The 18,581-nt window shown below is 40.4% G+C and overlaps 1 protein-coding gene across 1 annotated transcript in view; it reads right to left on the bottom strand.

The window, feature by feature from the left end:
- ADCYAP1R1 (adenylate cyclase activating polypeptide 1 (pituitary) receptor type I) overlaps positions 1 to 8,501 on the bottom strand; it is a gene marked incomplete at its 5' end in the record, with an annotated part of 81,468 nt that extends 72,967 nt beyond the window's left edge. Inside the window, one exon of the mRNA XM_009082869.1 lies at positions 8,369 to 8,501. Within this exon, the coding sequence (XP_009081117.1) occupies positions 8,369 to 8,501 (133 nt within the window). The remainder of the gene's footprint in view (positions 1 to 8,368) is intronic.
- Between the last annotated feature and the right edge of the window lie 10,080 nt (positions 8,502 to 18,581).

Below are 18,581 nucleotides of genomic sequence, written 5' to 3'. Positions count from 1 at the left end.
ATAACTTATTAGGCAAAGTCTAGGGTTCATCTAGGGTTTCTCTGAAATATAATCACTGTCAGTGTGAAGAAATTCAAAGTCAGTCTTAATCCATGTTTCATCACTGAAAATAAAGATGCTAGAAACCAGTCAACTGTGCCATTGATTTCTGCAAGAATCAAACTCACTCTCTTACTGCTGTGTTTTTCTCAGTGAGACTAACAGTCTAAAGAAGCAATATAACCTCACTTTGTCAGAAAATCCAGCAGCCAGGCACAGAACAACCCACGGGAACAGGAACAAAAGAGCATTTTCACCAAATTACCTTTTAAAAGAATATCCAGTTGTCTGACACCTGACTCACTCATTTTTACAGAAGCATAACATGTTTTTAGGATCTTTATGAAAACACAATTTCCATGCATGGAAACTCTTTAATTCAGCACTGCAAAAGACTACAGCAGCTTCCTGATGGGATATAGCACTGGCACATGGTTTAAAAGGAGCTGACCATCATAGATGGTCAGATGACATCTTAATAGTCTTTTGGGAATTTTTTTATGCCATGATACTATAGACATTAAAAACATTAGATGACTGCATGTTGTCAGAGCTTCCAGCTGTCCATGACTCTGAAGACAGTGATAGATGAAACCATCACCCATTTAATTGCCTAAGTTTTGCTGCTATTTGTCATTCATTTTATAACTGCGTGGCCTGGTGTAACATGATTGCAATTACATGTGCTGCTTAAAATTGCAGCTTGGGGGAAAGTGGACTCAAACAAGCCTTCTGCCCTACAGGTAAAATCAGTTGCAAATGCATCTAGAATCACAGAATTATGGAATGGTTTGGGTTGGAAGTGAACTTAAAGATCATCTAATTCTAAACCCTTTACCATGGGTAGGGACACCTTCAACTAGATCAGGTTGCATCTACTATATTTTTGTAGATGCCCACAAAAACCCCAAGACAAAATCAAGTAAATAATATATGGGGCAAACCTTCACATTTTGACAGTCACTGCACATACTGGAAAGAAATTGCCCTGCTTACTCTAGATCAGCTTCTCATTGCCCGCTGTGTACAGAATGTAGTAGAAATGAAGACTGGGCTTCTTGATCATATTTAAGTCTGGACAAAAGAAGAGAGGTGGTGTGGTTTAATGAACTAGATGTCACCATAGAAACAAGGAGCTCACAAGAGGAACTGTGTAAATAATTGATATTTTGTTTTTTTCAACACACACACACATCCCATTCGGTTCAATTAAGTGAGATTTTCCCCTAAATTTTGTTTGACATGAAAACAGAGTTGGACTGCCAGATAGGAAATACCAATTTTAGCTTTTTATCTTTAATTTAAACATCTCTTTATTTTTTAACCCTGATTGAATTTAAGTAGCTTCAGAAACAATGTTCTGTGTGGAAATTTGCCATCTATTTTTATTTTCCAAATTTGTTAATGGGTGTTATTTTTCAGCCTAAACGATTTAAGATTTTAACCTTAACCTGCATTTTTCCATGACTAAACTGCCTGCAGAGAGACACTTTTAATCAATCTTACTAATCTTATCTGTCATTATCTTACCCAGTTGCCTGGACAAATTCCTTTCCACTTTTTACTTTCTTTTAACGTCTGTTCCTTGGTTATCAAAGAAAGACTTCCTGGCAATTCTGGGGATTATAAAAGCAATAGCTTTGAAAGAACCAGATAGGAATTATTACAATGAATATACTATGGGATGGGACTAGTAACTCATACAGATATTTTGCAGTTAATGGTGTTTTCAGAGCTGTAGGTGTTGCATTCCAATGCGTTTCCTTCCCTTCCTTTCCCATCTGAAAGGAAGTGCAGAAGATTACTAAACCTAGATTTATTAGCAGGGCTTGCAAAGAAGGAGTCCTCATTGAAACCACCAAAATGTGGTTGGCAGAATGTGTTCATGATGCCCAAGGAGATAATAGAAATTTCTGCTTCATTACAGCAATTTTTACATCTTTTCTCTGAGTCATCTTCACTGCCCATCCCCAGGCTGATGACTACCTTGCCTAAGTTTGAACTATCTTAGAGAGTCCATATAGCTTAACTTGTCCTCTGGCTTCCTTCTTGAATCAGTAGAAGAGAAAAAGGCCATTCCAGAGAAAAAAATTATCCCACAAATGTCAGGAATCCTGAGCAGATTGAAAGGAGTAGCTCCAAGGAAAGACCCACAGCTCTACAGGGGATGCTTAGACTTTGTTTAGATTAGAGAATTGAGGTATTAGTCACTAAAATTGAGACAGACAAATCACATCCCTGGAGACAAAGTGGTGAATAAGAACTTGTAGGATTTGAGCTCAAGATTCTTTTGACAGAGACTGAAGTATTCATATCCATCATACGTGCTGTGGAAAATCCCTGGCAGAGCACTGCCCTAGTGATGCATGAGCCACCTACAGCTCTGCACACTCCACACTTAGCACTATCCTGTGGATAGCACATGGCACTGAAGAGAATATATAAAGTATATTAAGGAAAGATTTTCTTGACACTGAGACACATAGGATTCAAAAGGCACTGTGACCCCTAATGAAGGATGGTACAGAGATTCTCAGTCTAATCCAGCCTGATCTGTAAGCAAAAGCAGTAGGATTGTGCATGCACAGCACTACCCTGAAGAATATTTCTGCTTCCAGGACCATGGTTTCAGCTGAGAGGTACAATGCCAAATGAATATCCCTGCTCAGCTAGCATTAATATTGTCTAAGATACAAAGTGCATGGGGTTTTAATCCCTGTTACCAGGAATTCTTCCCCAGTAAAACTATTGTTATACTATTTGTCTTCTGAGGCAGAACATCTATGGAAGTATATATTGACTGTGAATTATAGAGGGATGAGAAACATCCTAGAGGCTTTTCCAATAAATATACTAGTGGTTCACCCACTGGAAGTTTGTCTTGTCTGCAGGTGTGACTAGCAAGAAATGTTTCCGTACATGAGTCCAAAAGGAACCACGTAAGAAATTTTGGGTGTAGAGACAAATCGTTAGCTATACCCTTCCAATTCTAGGAATTCACTAGCTTGAATTCAATCCTAGTTCTATTGTTCTTGCGCACAGCTGCATCAATAAGGGAGACACATGCACACAGACACTGGCACACAGTGAAGTAATGTCTTCCCAGTGGTGCCAAGGGAAATAAGAGCAGATAATTCAAAGGCTCTGAAAGAACAGGAGGCTGATGAGACACTCAATAAAAATGTGAAACTAAGAAAATCTGCTCCATCATCTTCGTATCATGGAAACAATTCAAAATCTCTCCTTGCATTACCACATGATCTTCTAATGACTAGTTCCTACCCCTTGGCACCCTTACCAATTTTTTTCCTGTTGATTGACAGGGTAACTTGCTAATAGGATACCTTTTAATAAAGTTCATTGTAGGCATCACATCCCTTCAAATCATTATTTCATTTGAATTCCTTGACATGCCTGTGAATGTTGCTGCCCTTCAACTTTTTTCAGAGGAAGGGCAGGAGGAGTGGCACTAGATAATAAGGGCTACAAGTTAAAGATTAATTTGACAGTGAGTCATGAATCACAATATCACCAATGAGGCCTCATCACTTCTATTCAAATTCTTGATGAGTTCACTGTTGTCATATTTTGGCTCATTCCAGATTAAAACATTTTAAGCACAATGAACATTAAATCAGAGGCCCAAATCTGCAGATCATTCAAGGAACTCCCCCACCGTTTGAGAGAGAGCCACATCCAAGGAACTAGTATGGAATATGTGGTTCCAACAGTGGAAAGCAAGACAGGTAACAGCTGAGAAAAGTCTATCATGTCAGCCTACATCTGGAGATGTTCTACATTGCATCAGCAGAGCTCTTTACATCATGGGATTTCTCTGAGTGGTGATTTCCTGGCTGTGATCCTGTGCACTCCATGGACAGTATCAGATATTACTGGTCAGTAGATCCCAGATCAAGCCAGACGAATGTGTAAGGCACGTGGAGTGACAACTAGGAGCAGTACAATCCCACCAAGAAGCAGAAGACAGCTGGGAGATTCTCATGTCAGTGCATGCATGTGGTGAGTGTGGATGTGGACACTGCTGAGCACCTCTTTGTCTTTTAAGGTCACCACTCAAGGAACCATTGACTGCAAAACTTGCTCACACAAGCCTAAGTAGATCCACTGCATGGATGACATAGATTCATAGATTGTTAAGGGGTTGGAATGGACCTTATAGATTGTCTAGTCCCAATCCCCCTGCCATGGGCAGGGACACCTCCCACTAGACCAGGTTGCATGAAGAAGACATCTATGTATCAAAACATCCCATGGTAAAAATCACAATCCAGACTTTTGGGGGAAAATTCAGACCTCTAGCATGATCTTGTCAATATAAGAGAGCCTGATGCTAACGGTGGGGTTGATCTAATCAAATGTAGACACCTACAGTGTAAACATTTAGAGCTCAGACAGTCACCCTTACTTCCATGTAAGGAAAAAAGGCATCATCTAACCTACCTTGAGGGTGAAATTAATTATGTCTCAGGCTCTACTTAGTGGGTATCCAGAGCTACAAAATGAGGAGGGTGACTTGCTCATTTGTAGTGTAGATGCACTTGCAGGTATCAACATTTAATTTGATAAATCCCATGCTAAATGTACATAACCCAGGAAACTGTCATAATATCTGAGTAACTCCTGTGTCATTCTTTCCTAGCCTCAGGGCTGGAACAAGTCAGAAAAGCCTGGATAGGAAACATAAAAATGAAAGAGGTGCATATGGATCAGCAGTGAGATTTATCAATTCTGATCTGGCGGAAAATACCTTGAGGGCTGATGACAGCTAGAAGAGGGTCCAGCACAAACTGGGGCAGCTCTAGGCTAAAAACAGGGATAAAAACTCAGATAAAGGAGTCTGGAAACACTGAGATAAGAAACAACCTCACTCCACTGCCTGGAGAAGTCAGTATGAAGTAATCACTCCCCTCCTTCCTTTCTTTGGCTTTCAATATTTCCCTTTATCAATTTCATTCCTTTTCGAGAGCGGAGTCAGATTCTGGGTCCTGCTGAGATTTCATTTCCTTCAAATCTCTTTTTCATTCAGGCTGTAGGTGATGTCTGAATGGGAATGGGCACATAGGGTCAACACACGCCCCTTATTTCTTTTCATATAAAGATTTCTAAAGAATTTAAAGCATTTAAAAGGAAGAAGCCATCATAAAACTAATGGGGAAAAAACAAACAAAAAACCCCAGCAAATCTCAAGGCAATCATTGTCTCTGAAGAATCATAGGCAATGCACAGCAGCAGAAGGAAAGAAAACAGTGCTGTGAAGAATAAAACAGTAATGAGCAGAACATCTGGGCATGAGAGGCAGAGTGGGAGAGGAAGGGGAAAAAAATCAGAGCCTTGTAAAGCCAGAGCTGGATGTTTTCCATAATACAGTGCCAGCCTTGCTCTTCAAGACCTGTGATTGTAGTGGCAGCATCAACATTGTGTTTATGTTGGACCTCACCCAGAGGAGCTCTGGGGAACCATTTAGCTGATGCCTGTGTTCAGACACGGAACACAGCAAGCGGGTAAAGTGCGAGCAGGAGAGCTGAATTCTTGCAAAATGTAGGAACCCATAAGATGTTCATTGTCTTTTGACATCCAAGTGCATGGCTTTCCATGCAGTACTTTTAGGTAGAAGTATCAGTACAGAAGACAATGTCTGTAAACAACAGCAGAGAACCTACTATTATCACCACTAATTTTTTGCATCGTGTGTGCACCTTGGAGTAGGATTCATGATCTGTAATATTGTACAGTATTGTTCTAGATGCTGTAGAAATACAAATCACAAAGACTGTTCATGTCTTAGATCCAATTCTGTACATGACCATCTGACTTTGTGTCACCTACCACAAAAGAACACGGAGCAAACTTGCTTACAGGGGTTACTGTAGTTCAGTTGATTTGGTGGAATGTTTTTTAAGCCATGGTAACTTGATCATGTTCCCAAGTCTCTACAGACTCCCTAAAACCTCACAATCCCATTTCATACCCTGCAGCCCCTCTGCGGAGAAATAAATTCTCAGAAAAATGTATATATTCAATTGTTCTATGGCAATTTTCATGTAGGAGTAGTCAAAGTGGGGAAGAGGAGGTTGTGTGCTTCTCCTTGCTCTTGAATAAACAGAAGTTTACTCACCAGTCAGGAGGGATTTCTTCCTTCTCTCAGCTGTTTCTGACAAGCAAGGCAGTTATTTCCTATATTTCTCTTTCTTTGAAGGAAACAATCTAATAACATATTTCTCCACTACCTGCCATCATTAGTAAGTCCAAGTGATACAGCTGAATAACAAAAAACAAATGCTGTGCAATTTTCACTTCTCCCAGATGAAAAACAGTTTGTCTGCAGCAGGAGAAAATTGAGAGGAATCAACACACTGCACATATGACTGCATAGTTTATGGAGAGTTGCTGCATCTTCAGGGAGTTTTGTAGTGAAATGTCCCCAAATCTGCAAACAGTAAGAAGGTGGTAGTGTTCTGTTGATGTCCCATGTGGTTTTGAAATAAGTATCATGTAATGAAAGGTGAGTATAGAGGTCAGGTCTTAGAAGGGGGTAGAGAGGAATGCTGTTATCCCAGAAGTGAAATGAAATATATTTAAAACTTGTCTACAATAGGTAAAAACAACAACAACAAAAACCAACATAAAAAGTAAAGAAAAAGGGCAACAAGCAGAATCTATGGAATGAAATGGCTTTCAGAAAAGAAATACACCAGAATTCTTCACTGGAAGATTAATATCTTTGAGGGGATATGGTTTCTTAACCCAAAGCCACATAAACTGAGGAACTTGTTGCCACAGGATGTGGTGAACAACTAAAAGATGCTCAATGAGCCTGGGAAAATCTTTACAGTGATTCAGTCTGCAAATACTGGGGGAACAGAATACAGAGCAGCTGGGTTCTGCTCTGAGTGAGTGCTTGAAAGGATCCAGTCCCTTCCTGCCTGAGTGGGTGATACAATTTAATCACATTGAGATGCAAAAGCCTTTCCAATGGCTCTGGACTTCCTCTATCTCTGAGCTGTGTCCTTTGAATTTGGAACAGGAAGGGGGAGAAGTTCAGTCTGAATAGTCTCCCAGCTGTCAGGACTATTCTGGATTTGAGTGATAAAGGACAAACTGGCTGCTGAAATGGTCTCTTTTCACCTGGGAGAATCTATGAATTCTTGAATCCAAATAATAGTCATTGCATAAGCATAAGAAGTAGGGCTCATGGTCAGCTTCAGACATCATTTTGGGGGTAAGAAACAAGTTTTTTTCCCTTTTGTCCTTGCTTATGCCACTTCCAGACCAGGGAAGAATTGGGAAGCTCTTCTGTAAAGCACAAAGAGGGCCTCAAAAACACATTCCTGGGGGTAAAATGAACTGCCTGAAGTACATACTTTCCTCAATCCCACCACAACACACAGCTCATTCTCCCAAAGCTGAGAAGTGGAACAGAAATGAGTTTATATGGGAGATGAATAACAGGACTCAGATAGAAATATTCCTAGGAATGGCTTTTCTTCAAAGGACACTCTGGTGGCACAGATATTTGCATCCTGCCCTTCATTGCTTCTGGCCTAAAATGCATGGCAAGGAAAAGGGGAGAGAAATCTCCCCTATTTTATCACACACAATGTGTTTTTATCTGCTCTTCTCTGCAGTTTTATCAATTCTAGTCACAGCAGAAGCAGTTTGGACAGGACTCAGAAAATGGACCCTGATTTCCAATTAGTTTCTTTGTCATTCTTTGCCCTTTTCTCCTTGGTGCTGGCCACAGGCAGCTCCTGCTGCAGTCAGTAGGAAATAAGACAGGATATTAAACTATAAATTTCTGCTTTGCTCACTGCCTCAGTTTCTTATCTCAGCAATAGCACAAGTATCTTCATCAAGATTACAGCCATCACAACATTAATCCCTGTAAAGGTCTTCAGATCATGTGAGAGAAGCACAAATTGTTACTGAGCTGATGAGAGAAAACGGAACAGAGTGGTGATGCACTTAGTGTTCTGTCCTGTCCCAAGAGCTGCTGTAACCTGCACCAGCAGAACTCATCCAGGCATACTGTTTCTTTTGAATTTCCTCTTTATTTGCACTAGTTTTATAGACATTTGTCACTCCATCACCTAAAGAAACCAATTCCTGACCTCTGATAATAACCCCAAACGGCTCTGGTACATCCCCACTGATTGAATTTTTGTCCCTTAGAATGTTTCTCTAAGCTCATTCAGCAGCAGTGATGTACCTCTTACCATAGTTGTTTGCACTGACATTGCTGAAAACCCCTCCAGGCATCACAGGAAATGTTTAAAAACCATCAGTTCAATGGACATGGTCTGAAACTCACCTGGAGCAGAGTCATTGAGAGGGTTCAGGGCTGCTGCCCTCCGGATCTTCTCCAGACAAGTCTCTTGCTCCTTTTTAATGATGCAGTTGGAATGGGTTGCTGCAACCTGGAACACAGGGGAAAAAAATGAGAAGAAAGAACAGTTAAAAAATAAAACAGTTAGTGAGTGTATCAGGAAGTATCAGTTAAGTTTTAAGGTCCCGCTCCAAAAACCCAAAAAACTACAACCCAAAAGACCTCAAAACCCCCCAAACCTCCAAAACTATTAGAAGTTGAGAGAAAACTGCAACAAATTTTCTTTCTTTTCCTTTTTTTTTCCATTTCCTTTTTCTTTTCTTTTAGTTTTCTCTTTTCTTCTTCTAGCAGGTTTGAGGTCAAACTGCAGAACTGAAATTCTCATAAATTATTTGGGGTTTTTTTCTATTGCTCTTCTTGTCAAAATGCAATTTCTAACATGTTTGCTTTATTTTATTGAATTCCTTCTTCATGTAAAGCTGAAACAAGGGTACCTCTAAATAGAGAAATAATTTAAAAAGGAAGCAGAAATCAATTTAGGCTCAGTTTGGTCTTCCACCAGTTTCTTATGAGTCTTTTCACAATCCATTAACCTCACTCCAGACTCAAAACTAAATTAAAAGCTGTTTCTCTTACTCTTTCACTCTGTTTATTCCTAAATGTTACTTTCTTCATTTATTCCTAGGAATTCAAGGCATTTTTTTTTTGCCAAAGGAGAATGCAGTGTCAATTAAACTGAGATGATTTGATTCAAAACCTTTCTTTCTCTTTTTCTTTTGTTACAATTTTCTATCTTTAGGGCTCTAAGCCAGCACACTAGAAGGAAAAAAGTACGGGGGAATAAAAAGAGAGGGGAAAAAAAAGTTAATTTATACAAGGAATATTACAGCCAACAGAATGCAGGCAATCCCAAAGCAGCAACAAAATAAGGAGGTGACCCATTTCCAGAAATCAATACAGAATTTCATTCCTATAGCAGACAGTGGCCACAGAATACCAATTCAAGGGCAATACAACCTCAGGTTTCATTAGATCGCTTTATAGGGGCACTGCTAAGGTTCAAATCACTCTGTGGAAAATGCCATGAAAATCAGTGCAGTGGCTGAAGGTGAGATGGGTCACCCTGGTTCACTGGAGCAGTTTTGCTGTTTGGTATTTCCCACCCCATTTCTTTCAATCTTGACAATGGAAAACTATAGAGGAAGTGGAGTGTACCTGGCAAGAGACCTGTTTCCGTTATCTGAGAAGTAGGAACAAGCACCCAGGGAAAGCAATATCTGAATTGAATCTTCTTTGGTTTGTTTTGGAGCATATGTGCAGTTCACTTTTCTTCTCTCACATCCCAGCAGAGAGAATGAAGTGAACTGTTTTGGGTCACTTATGCACCAAACTTCCAACACACACTCAATACATACTTAGAGCAAAACCCCAGGGAAGTGCAATGATTTCAATAAAGGGTTTCATAAAAAAAAAAGGGAAAGAAATCTTTCACAGGGGTATGTAGTGGTAGAACAACGGCGAAAGGTTTTAAACTACCAGAGGGCAGGGTTAGATTAGATATTAGGAAGAAATTCTTTATTCATAGGGTGGTTGCCCAGAGAAGCTGTGGCTGCCCCATCCCTGGAAGTGTTCAAGGCCAGGTTAATGGGGCTTGGAGCAACCTGGGCTGGTGAAATGTGCCCCTGTCCGTGGCAGGGAGTTGGAACTGGATGATCTTTAATGTTCCTTCCAACCCAAACCACCCTGTGATTCTAAGATAATCCTATTTTGATGGTGCCTGTGTTGTGCTTTTGTGGGCATGATGATGCACAGAGCCATTTGCACACTTTTGCCCTTGTAAATGTTATAAGCCACCACCCCTATATCAAGGACAGACGGTTCCTAATGTACCTCTCCTGGAAAGCTTTCCTCATCATTTGTAGGAACTGATAATGCTACACAGCTTCATCTCCAAGATCTCAGTAATAAATTTCAGCTATTTTTCCCTGTGGGATCCACCAGGCACAACCATATCAGATTTGTTCATCTTCAAAACAAACACTGTTCTGTGCTAAGGGCTCCCAAGTGTCTGGAAAAGATATATTGTCACAGATCTCTAGGATCTCCCAAGAACATAAGGGCTTTTGCTACATCATCCCCTAAGCCTCACCAGAGACAGAGAAAATTGCATTGGCTGACATTCAAGATCTTAGAATATCTTTTTAAAATATAAAAGTGAAATAGCAAGAAAATCAGGGTTCTGCTGTTACTGCTGGTTCATAGTTGTCCAGGTCTGAAAGAGGGCTGTCCAGGGGTTGTCTCAAAACAAAAATGTGGCAGTTTCTTCACATTTCAGCTTGTACAGATTAGAAAAATCGATTATTTAGTTGCCGTTGTTTTTGCTGTTGTTATTATTATCATCATCAACAACAATAACAGCAATAAAAATACATTGTCTATGCAAGCAGGATCTGAATAAACAAGAGGAAGTATTTCTCCACACAATTGTTATTAACTAGCAGAACTTTTCAGCTTGAAATTCTGGATGTTAAATGCGATTGAAATTTTATATACATATATATATATTCATATATTTATACAAACATTATCAAAGGATAGAGGTTGCTGAGACACTACAACAGGTTGCCCTGAGAAGCTGTAGCTGACTCATCCCTGGGAGTGTTCAAGGTCAGGTTGGTTGGGGCTTGGAGCAACCTGTTCCAGTGGAAGGTGTCCCTGCCCATGGCAGAGGGGTCAGAACTAGATGATCTTTAAGTCCCTCCTAACCCAAACCATTCTATGAGTCTATGACTCTGATTCTATGAGATAATTACAAACACTGAGAAACCCACCATGCTTGTGTCCTGTGGGGTAATCAGAAACCTTGGAGAAGAAGGTTTAGATTTGATCTATGGTGAGAAGACAAAAGCATGTGATTTATCCTTTTTATTTTTGGTATTTTCATTACTAGAGGTATATCAAAGCCAGGACTTGATTGATTATAAAGAAAGCCTAAGGTAAAAAGCTCAGATCTTACTGTTCTCCTTGCAGACAGGCAAATCTAGCCAGATGTCTCTGACTAAACTGACTAAATTTAGTCAACTGTATCTGCCTAAGTCTGGCTCAGGAGGCTCAGACTAGTGGGCACAGAGAGCACCAGAGCCACGTGCTTCACCTGTCCCTGCAGCCTTCCTCAAGCTGGCAGAATATTTTGATGTGACTTCCCATAACCATCTTTATGCCATTTTGTAGCACTCTTCATCAGCAGATTCAAAAAAAAAGGTATGTTGGAGAACTTGAAAACTGAGACAGAAAACAAAGAAAGGGAGGAAATGTTAACCTCAGTGTCGGAGGAGAGAATAGGAGCTGCCTATCATCTCTGCTAATAAGCAATTCCTTATCTGAAAAAATAAAAAAGATTTAGATTGTTAATGACAAGAGATTTCTCTGTTGAATGCAGAGATGCTTTAATGTTATCACATTTTCCTGAAAGGATTCAGAGGTTTGATGTCTTCTCCATTGACTGTGCATCGATAGAGCCTTTAATCTGTCAGGTCAGTCATAAGCAACTGAATGGCAGAGCCCAATTCAAATGGAAGTGTAAGCTTGAACTCCATGGCCTCTTGATTTCATTTCTTTTGCTTCAAGGACATTTGCAATTTCCTGTGTTCAGTAGAGACTGTCTGGTTTCAGTTTCCCAGAAGATATCACTGATATGTGCAGTTAGAGAGTATTTTGACACATCCTAGAAAAATCAAGAATCCAAGCGAATAGTGCATGAAATTCACTTGTTTTTGAAAAATTGTTACTGTCAATGGAGTGAAGGATTTTGGCTCACAGCAGTTTAGAAAAGGCATGTATTTGTTTAGATACAAAGACAGTAAAGACAATCAATAACTGGTTAGTTCTGCAAGACTACAAAAAGAGGAAAGCAGCTGGTTAAGGCACTACAGACGTAGAAAAGAAATCAGAGCTTTAATTTTTCTCCATTTATAGTTATTAAGGTAGCCACCACTAATATAAACTGGTATGTGCTATATGTAATATGTAGTACTTAACTTTGTTGTTCCCTTCACACTATGGTAATACTAAAACCAATCAGGTTGCTGTATTACAACTTAAATGTTTATAAAAATTTATATATGCAATTACATATTTTCTCACAAATACTGTCAAGGTGTTGCTCTATTGTGAGCAGTTCCATTAAAAAAGCTGTTGTTAGTACAGAAACCTGACCAGACAGCCCTGTGAACACATCTGTGCTGCTTCCAGACGTGCCCTAGCTATATGTGTAAACCAGATTAGCAAATTTAATAGCCATGTGTTTAGCAAAGCATTGATCAAATATATGGATGCTTCAGGGAATAAACCACGTGGGAGGAGTTGTGCAGGTCTGAAGCACCATACACTTCCCTGTTCATGGAAATAAATACACGTTGTCAGGTTATTCCAGCAGGAAATTTAAGTAATCTCTATTTTCTTTTCTTTCTATTTTGAATCCTATATATTAAACACTGGGAGCAAGGCAGGGTCAGGCAACTCTGAAAGCAGCTTCTGCCTTTCCTCCAGATTTCTAGACTGGAATGACAAGTCAAACTGTCTGATTTGGTGCATAAAGATCTGCAGAGCACCGGAACAGCTCTGCACCTCTTCCCAACATCATGGCTCACATAAGGCACAGCATGGTACAAGCCAGTGACATTGTGTCTTGGACCCTCATGCCCAGTAAACTACCTTAGGAAAATGCTTCCTAAGCACTTGTACTAAGGAACAAGGGATATGAACACTGTGTTCATGGCATTAACATACAGCTAAATCCTAAGTGAGCAGGTTAGAAATCTAAGACGGACATCTAGATCATTTGAAGTGCTTTAGGGTATCTCACTTGACCTCCAGCTGCTGCTTCTTGAATGACCCTTTCTGTTTGTCCTTTATCAGAACGTTTTGGAGGCTGTAGGATATCTTCAATGGCAAAAGACCTTTATGTGTTTCCACTTGTATCATTTCCTCAGTTATATCAAGTGGCACAGGTCTTCTCAGAGGAAAACCAGGATGTTTTGTATGAATGGGACATTATCCCTGTGCCATGGACACAGTCACTGATAAAGACTTGTGGATAGAACAGGTGGGTGGATAGCTGAAAGGATTTGGAGTTGTTTTAACACATCAAAGCCAGGCATTTAAAGAGGTCTCAGTGTTATCAAAACCAATAATCCTGAGGGCAAACTGCAGAACAGTCGAGCCAAGAAACCTGCTCTTTGACTACATTCAGTTATTAAAAAAATACTGATTTACTCATTTTATTCACAATAAGTATATCCACAATTTCTATAAAATATGATTTCTCTACACAAGCTAACTTGGTGGATATACCAAATCAGAAGACACTCCAGGGTCAGAAGATACGCTTTGAAGTCATAGTAACAATGCCATAGTGCATTGGGAATTGATTTGGCATTTTCATTTCTATAAAGACCAGATCAAATATAGCAAATCTGTACCATTTCTGTTGTTTCTTTTCTGCATTTCTGTGTTAAGTCTGTAAAGTCCTAATTCTTTTTTCTTGCAAAATGAGTGGTAAGATTTCCACTCCATTCAGGATATCTCATATCAGGCACCATAGCAATGAGAGGGGTAAAGAAAGACAAATAAGAAACAACAGCAACATCAATCAAACTTCATTAAATCCTTCATGGACACTGGTTTACATCAACACAGAGATCAACTAGAGTATGATTCATCTTTTTCTAAGTGTTGTCTCTAAATTCATGCAAGAGAGGAGTTTAATCCACTAGGTATATTAGATCACTCACTCTAAGCTGTATTACACGTTTTACTAATTCTATTATGACTTTCAGTTTTGAGAAGTTAGCTTAAAAAATGATACATTATTCTGTGAGCATTGCCAAAAGAAGCTTACTTTGTCATGGAAACAGCATTACTAGATTTAATCCCTGTTCTCACTGAGCAATGATTCAACTGTCAAACCCAGGCCAAGACTTGCAAAATGTAGCGTTAAAAACAGAGGTGTTTGGGAAGAAGCTCTGATTCTCTGGATTTTTTTCAGAGCTGATTTGCATCACTGCTGGGACCCACAACACTGGCTTGGCAGGCAAACTAATTGTTGTCCCCAGAAAGGTTTTACATTGTCACTTGATTGCATTTTTGTCTGTGTAAATGGCACCCAAACCTCTGTGATTTCAGAACACTTCAGACTAAGGGAAAGGGTAAAGCGATTAGAAACTTATTTAAACCCAGGCACAATTGTACAATCTGCAGCATAGTTTGGACATCAACCTTTAATCAAATTGTGCAGAAAAAACCCAAACTCACTAACAGAATACACTGCCAAAAAAAAGGCATTGATTCCTTTCAAATTGGCTGACATGAATTTAAGATACAGTTGCCTTCTTACACTGATGGTTCCTGGAGAGATGCAGGTCTCACTGCAGTTTAGAAAATAGCAGCAGTGTAATCAACAGTTTCCTTCACTCAGTGGATGCCTTCTGAAGTGAATGCTGGATAAAAGATGTTATGCAACATGGGATAAATATTTTTTTGCGTTTGCCTTAACTGGTTTGTTGTAGAGTCATAGAATCATAGAATGGTTCGGGTTGGAATGGACCTTAGAGATTATCCAAGCCCCCAGCCTGGGCAGGGACACCTTCTACGAGACCAGTTTGCTAAGAGCTCCATCTAACCTGTTCTTGAACACTTCTAGGGATGGGGCAGCCACAGCTTCTCTAGGCAACTCGTGCCAGTGCCTCACCAGCCTCACAGTAAGGATTTTTTCCTAATATCTAATCTAAACCTGCTCTCTGACAGTTTGAGGCTGTTCCCCCTTGTCCTGTCACTACATGCTCTTGTAAAAAGTCTCTCTCCATCTTTCTTGTAGGCTCCCTCGGAGATCAGCTGTACAACCTCTCTTTGATCATGGTGAGGCATTGCCAGGACAGTTGATGACTTCCACAGGAAGTGACATCTTGGATTAAACCAAAGTATACCTTTATTCTATCTCTAACGGCAGGCAATGCCATGTGATAATTCTCAAAGCCTTGTACTGGCAGGATGCAATCACTTATTGGAAAAGTGATTAAAGATCTTGCAAGACATAATGTGCTTAAGATGAAACTAGAGGTTCAACAGTCTTTTCGGATTACTGATTGTATTACACATAAATGACTTTCTCCTGCTGTTCCTGAGACTTTCTCCTCCAAAGATATAACATCAGAAATACAACTCCAAATAACACAGGTTAGATGTCTTCTTCCTTCATTACTAAGAGGTCAAGCTAGACCTGAAAAGTTGACAGTCTCCTGTCAACATTGCAATTCCCACTTATTTTTACAAGTATTCAAGATAAATTGGATTTGTTCAAATCAGGCTCTACCCCCTCACAAAACTTCATGGGAAGACTCTCACCCTTCTAAGAGCTTTTAGTATGGAGCAAAAGTGGGTTGCATGGCCTCACTGCAGGACATCAGTGCAGGGCTTGCAGAGATCACTGGCAATTTCTTCCAAGGACACTTCCCAATTCTTGACACAGACTGTGACATGGCAGAGCTGTTGGCAATAGAATAACCCAGTGCAGATCCAGGGTTTAGCCAAATCTCTATCTCAGCAAGAAGGAATTCATGAATGAGGGGTTACAGGCCAGAAATGCATATGTAAATTGCTGAAATTTGTGACTGACAAAGGAGGATAAACAATGAGCATAATTTTTCCTCTGGGCTCTGTGGTCAGATTGTTCAAGTCTCAAGTAACTATTTAATGCAGATTAGGCCCAGCAGTTCAGATCGATTAATTACTAGAATGACTAGAGAGGAAGTTAGAGGGTAGGATCTACCTTTTTAAACACATTGAGTCTAGTTGAGAAGCCAGGATTTATACTGGGATATGATGTTCAGATTCAGCTGAACAGCTGCATTGAGGGAAGGGAAATAGAAACACTTAAATTTCTGAACAATCTGGGACACACTGTTCATATAATCTGAGGAACTGCTGATCCAATGGAGTGAACTTGCAGGTGACAATGATTTTGCTTGTCCAGCTCCCAGATTTACTCTGTTAAATCAGACCATTGTCTTGGGAAAAAAGACTAGTCTTTTCCGAAGCTTAAATCATAGAATCGTAGAATCTAAGGGTTGGAATGGACCTTACAGATCATCTAGTCCCAAACCCCCTGCCATGGACAGGGACACCTCCTCACTAGATCAGGTTGCTCAAGGCCTCATCCAGCCTGGTCTTGCACCCCAACAGGGTTGGGGCAGCCACCACGTCCCTGGGCAACCTGTGCCAGTGTCTCACCACCCTTATAGTAAAAAACTTTTGTCTAAAAGTGGATATAATATTCTAGAAGTAGATCATCTAGTCCCAAACCCCCTGCCATGGACAGGGACACCTCCTCACTAGATCAGGTTGCTCAAGGCCTCATCCAGCCTGGTCTTGCACCCCAACAGGGTTGGGGCAGCCACCACGTCCCTGGGCAACCTGTGCCAGTGTCTCACCACCCTTATAGTAAAAAACTTTTGTCTAAAAGTGGATATAATATTCTAGAAGTAGTAGATTTAGATTAGATATCAGGATTCTTCCCTGCCCTGTGAGGGTGATGAGAGACTGGAACAGGTTTCCCAGAGAAGCTGTGGATGTCCTATCACTGGAAGTGTTCAAGACCAGGTTGGACGGACTTGAGCAAGCTGGTCTAGCGGAAGGTGTCCCTGCCTATGGCAGAGGGATTGTGATGAGATGATCTTTAGGTCCTTTCCAACCCAAATAATTCTGTGACTATCATTCTATAAGTAGTCCAGCCCGTGCTGAGTAGAGGGGGATAAACATTTCCTTGTACCTACTAACTAACTTCTTGTATATACAGCCCAGGAGACTGTTGGCTTTATCTGCTTTCCTCAGGACCTATATAATGTGTGCAGAATCCAGGCTACCAAGAAGCCTTGAATAGTTTATCACACTGTAAAGAACTCTTGATGAGTTTCATTGAGTGGAGGCTGAGGGAATCTGTGCTAACGTAAGACCTCTCGCACTGCAGGGACATTGGGAAACAGAAGCTTTTAGGAGTTCTGCAGTTGTCGTGCTGCTGGATGCCACATTAATTTGCAAGGCAAGCTCTTGTTATTACTCGTTATTATTTGCCCATTTATACTTCATTACATTTAAACAAAACCCTGAAGAGAAAAGGTCTCAGACAGGAAATTTGTTTTGTGCAGGCTCCCAGCAAGTTCAATAGAAACTCCATCTGAGTCACACTTGGAACAGCAATGTGTGATAAACAGCTACAGGAGGCTGCAGAAACACTTTCTACACACACACACACACACATACACACGCACACGCACATACCCTACCCAAGGGAGAAAGCTTTAATTAATCTACTAATTAAATTAAAGCTATTTGTCCTCAACTATCACACACGTTCTTCCCTTTCACTCCTCCCTGCAGGAGGCTCCAGCAAGTGTGTCGTGCTACAGCTCTCACTCTAATATTCCCCAAAGGAGCCTTGGGATTGGGAGAACACTGAAGAATGGAAGCAAAGAACTCATTACAACAGTGGTAATTGGGAGTGCTCGAACTTATTCTCAATCACCCTCCTTCTCCTTTCAGTGCTCAAAGACATTGGTTTAGATATTGTGCCAAAATGGAAAGGGAAAAAAAAAACAAGCCACAATTGAAAAAACCTAGTCGAATCCCAATGGAATCAAATCTTTGCACAGAAGACTGTGCCTGGAGCCACTTTCCCAACAAAACCTTTCTTCTTCTGTCTCTGGAGGGTTTCATGACCATTTCGCTGTAAAAACTCAAGGAGAGGAATAAAGTATATATTGATGAAGGAATAGTTTTGTCACTATTTCACTGTAAAAACTCAAAGAGGGGAATAAATAAATATTCCCAAAGGAAAGAAGGGAGCATACTGAATGGTGTGTCAGAGCACTGATATAGTGAGAGAAGCCAATGTGGAGCTCAGCAAGACAGATTAGAAAGGAAGGAAGACAATGTAGGAAAATTTTCTACTGATGAAAAATTATGCCATACCCAGAAAAAAACACCACCACCACCAAACTACCAGAGAAAGTGAAGAGTGATCTTAAGAGACATTTATGACCAGCGTTGGTTGTCCTCAGGCTCTGGACACTGCCTGCAAGGAGGAAAAAAGCACAGCAGTAGCTGTAAGGTGACTGCTGGCAGGGCCAGAGTTCATGAATTGCCT

The sequence above is a fragment of the Acanthisitta chloris genome, unplaced genomic scaffold (genome assembly GCF_000695815.1).
Source record: "Acanthisitta chloris isolate BGI_N310 unplaced genomic scaffold, ASM69581v1 scaffold1399, whole genome shotgun sequence".
Taxonomy (NCBI): Eukaryota; Metazoa; Chordata; class Aves; order Passeriformes; family Acanthisittidae; genus Acanthisitta; species Acanthisitta chloris.
The sequence above is the reverse complement of the archived record's forward strand: the minus strand, read 5'-3'. Positions and strand labels throughout refer to the sequence as shown.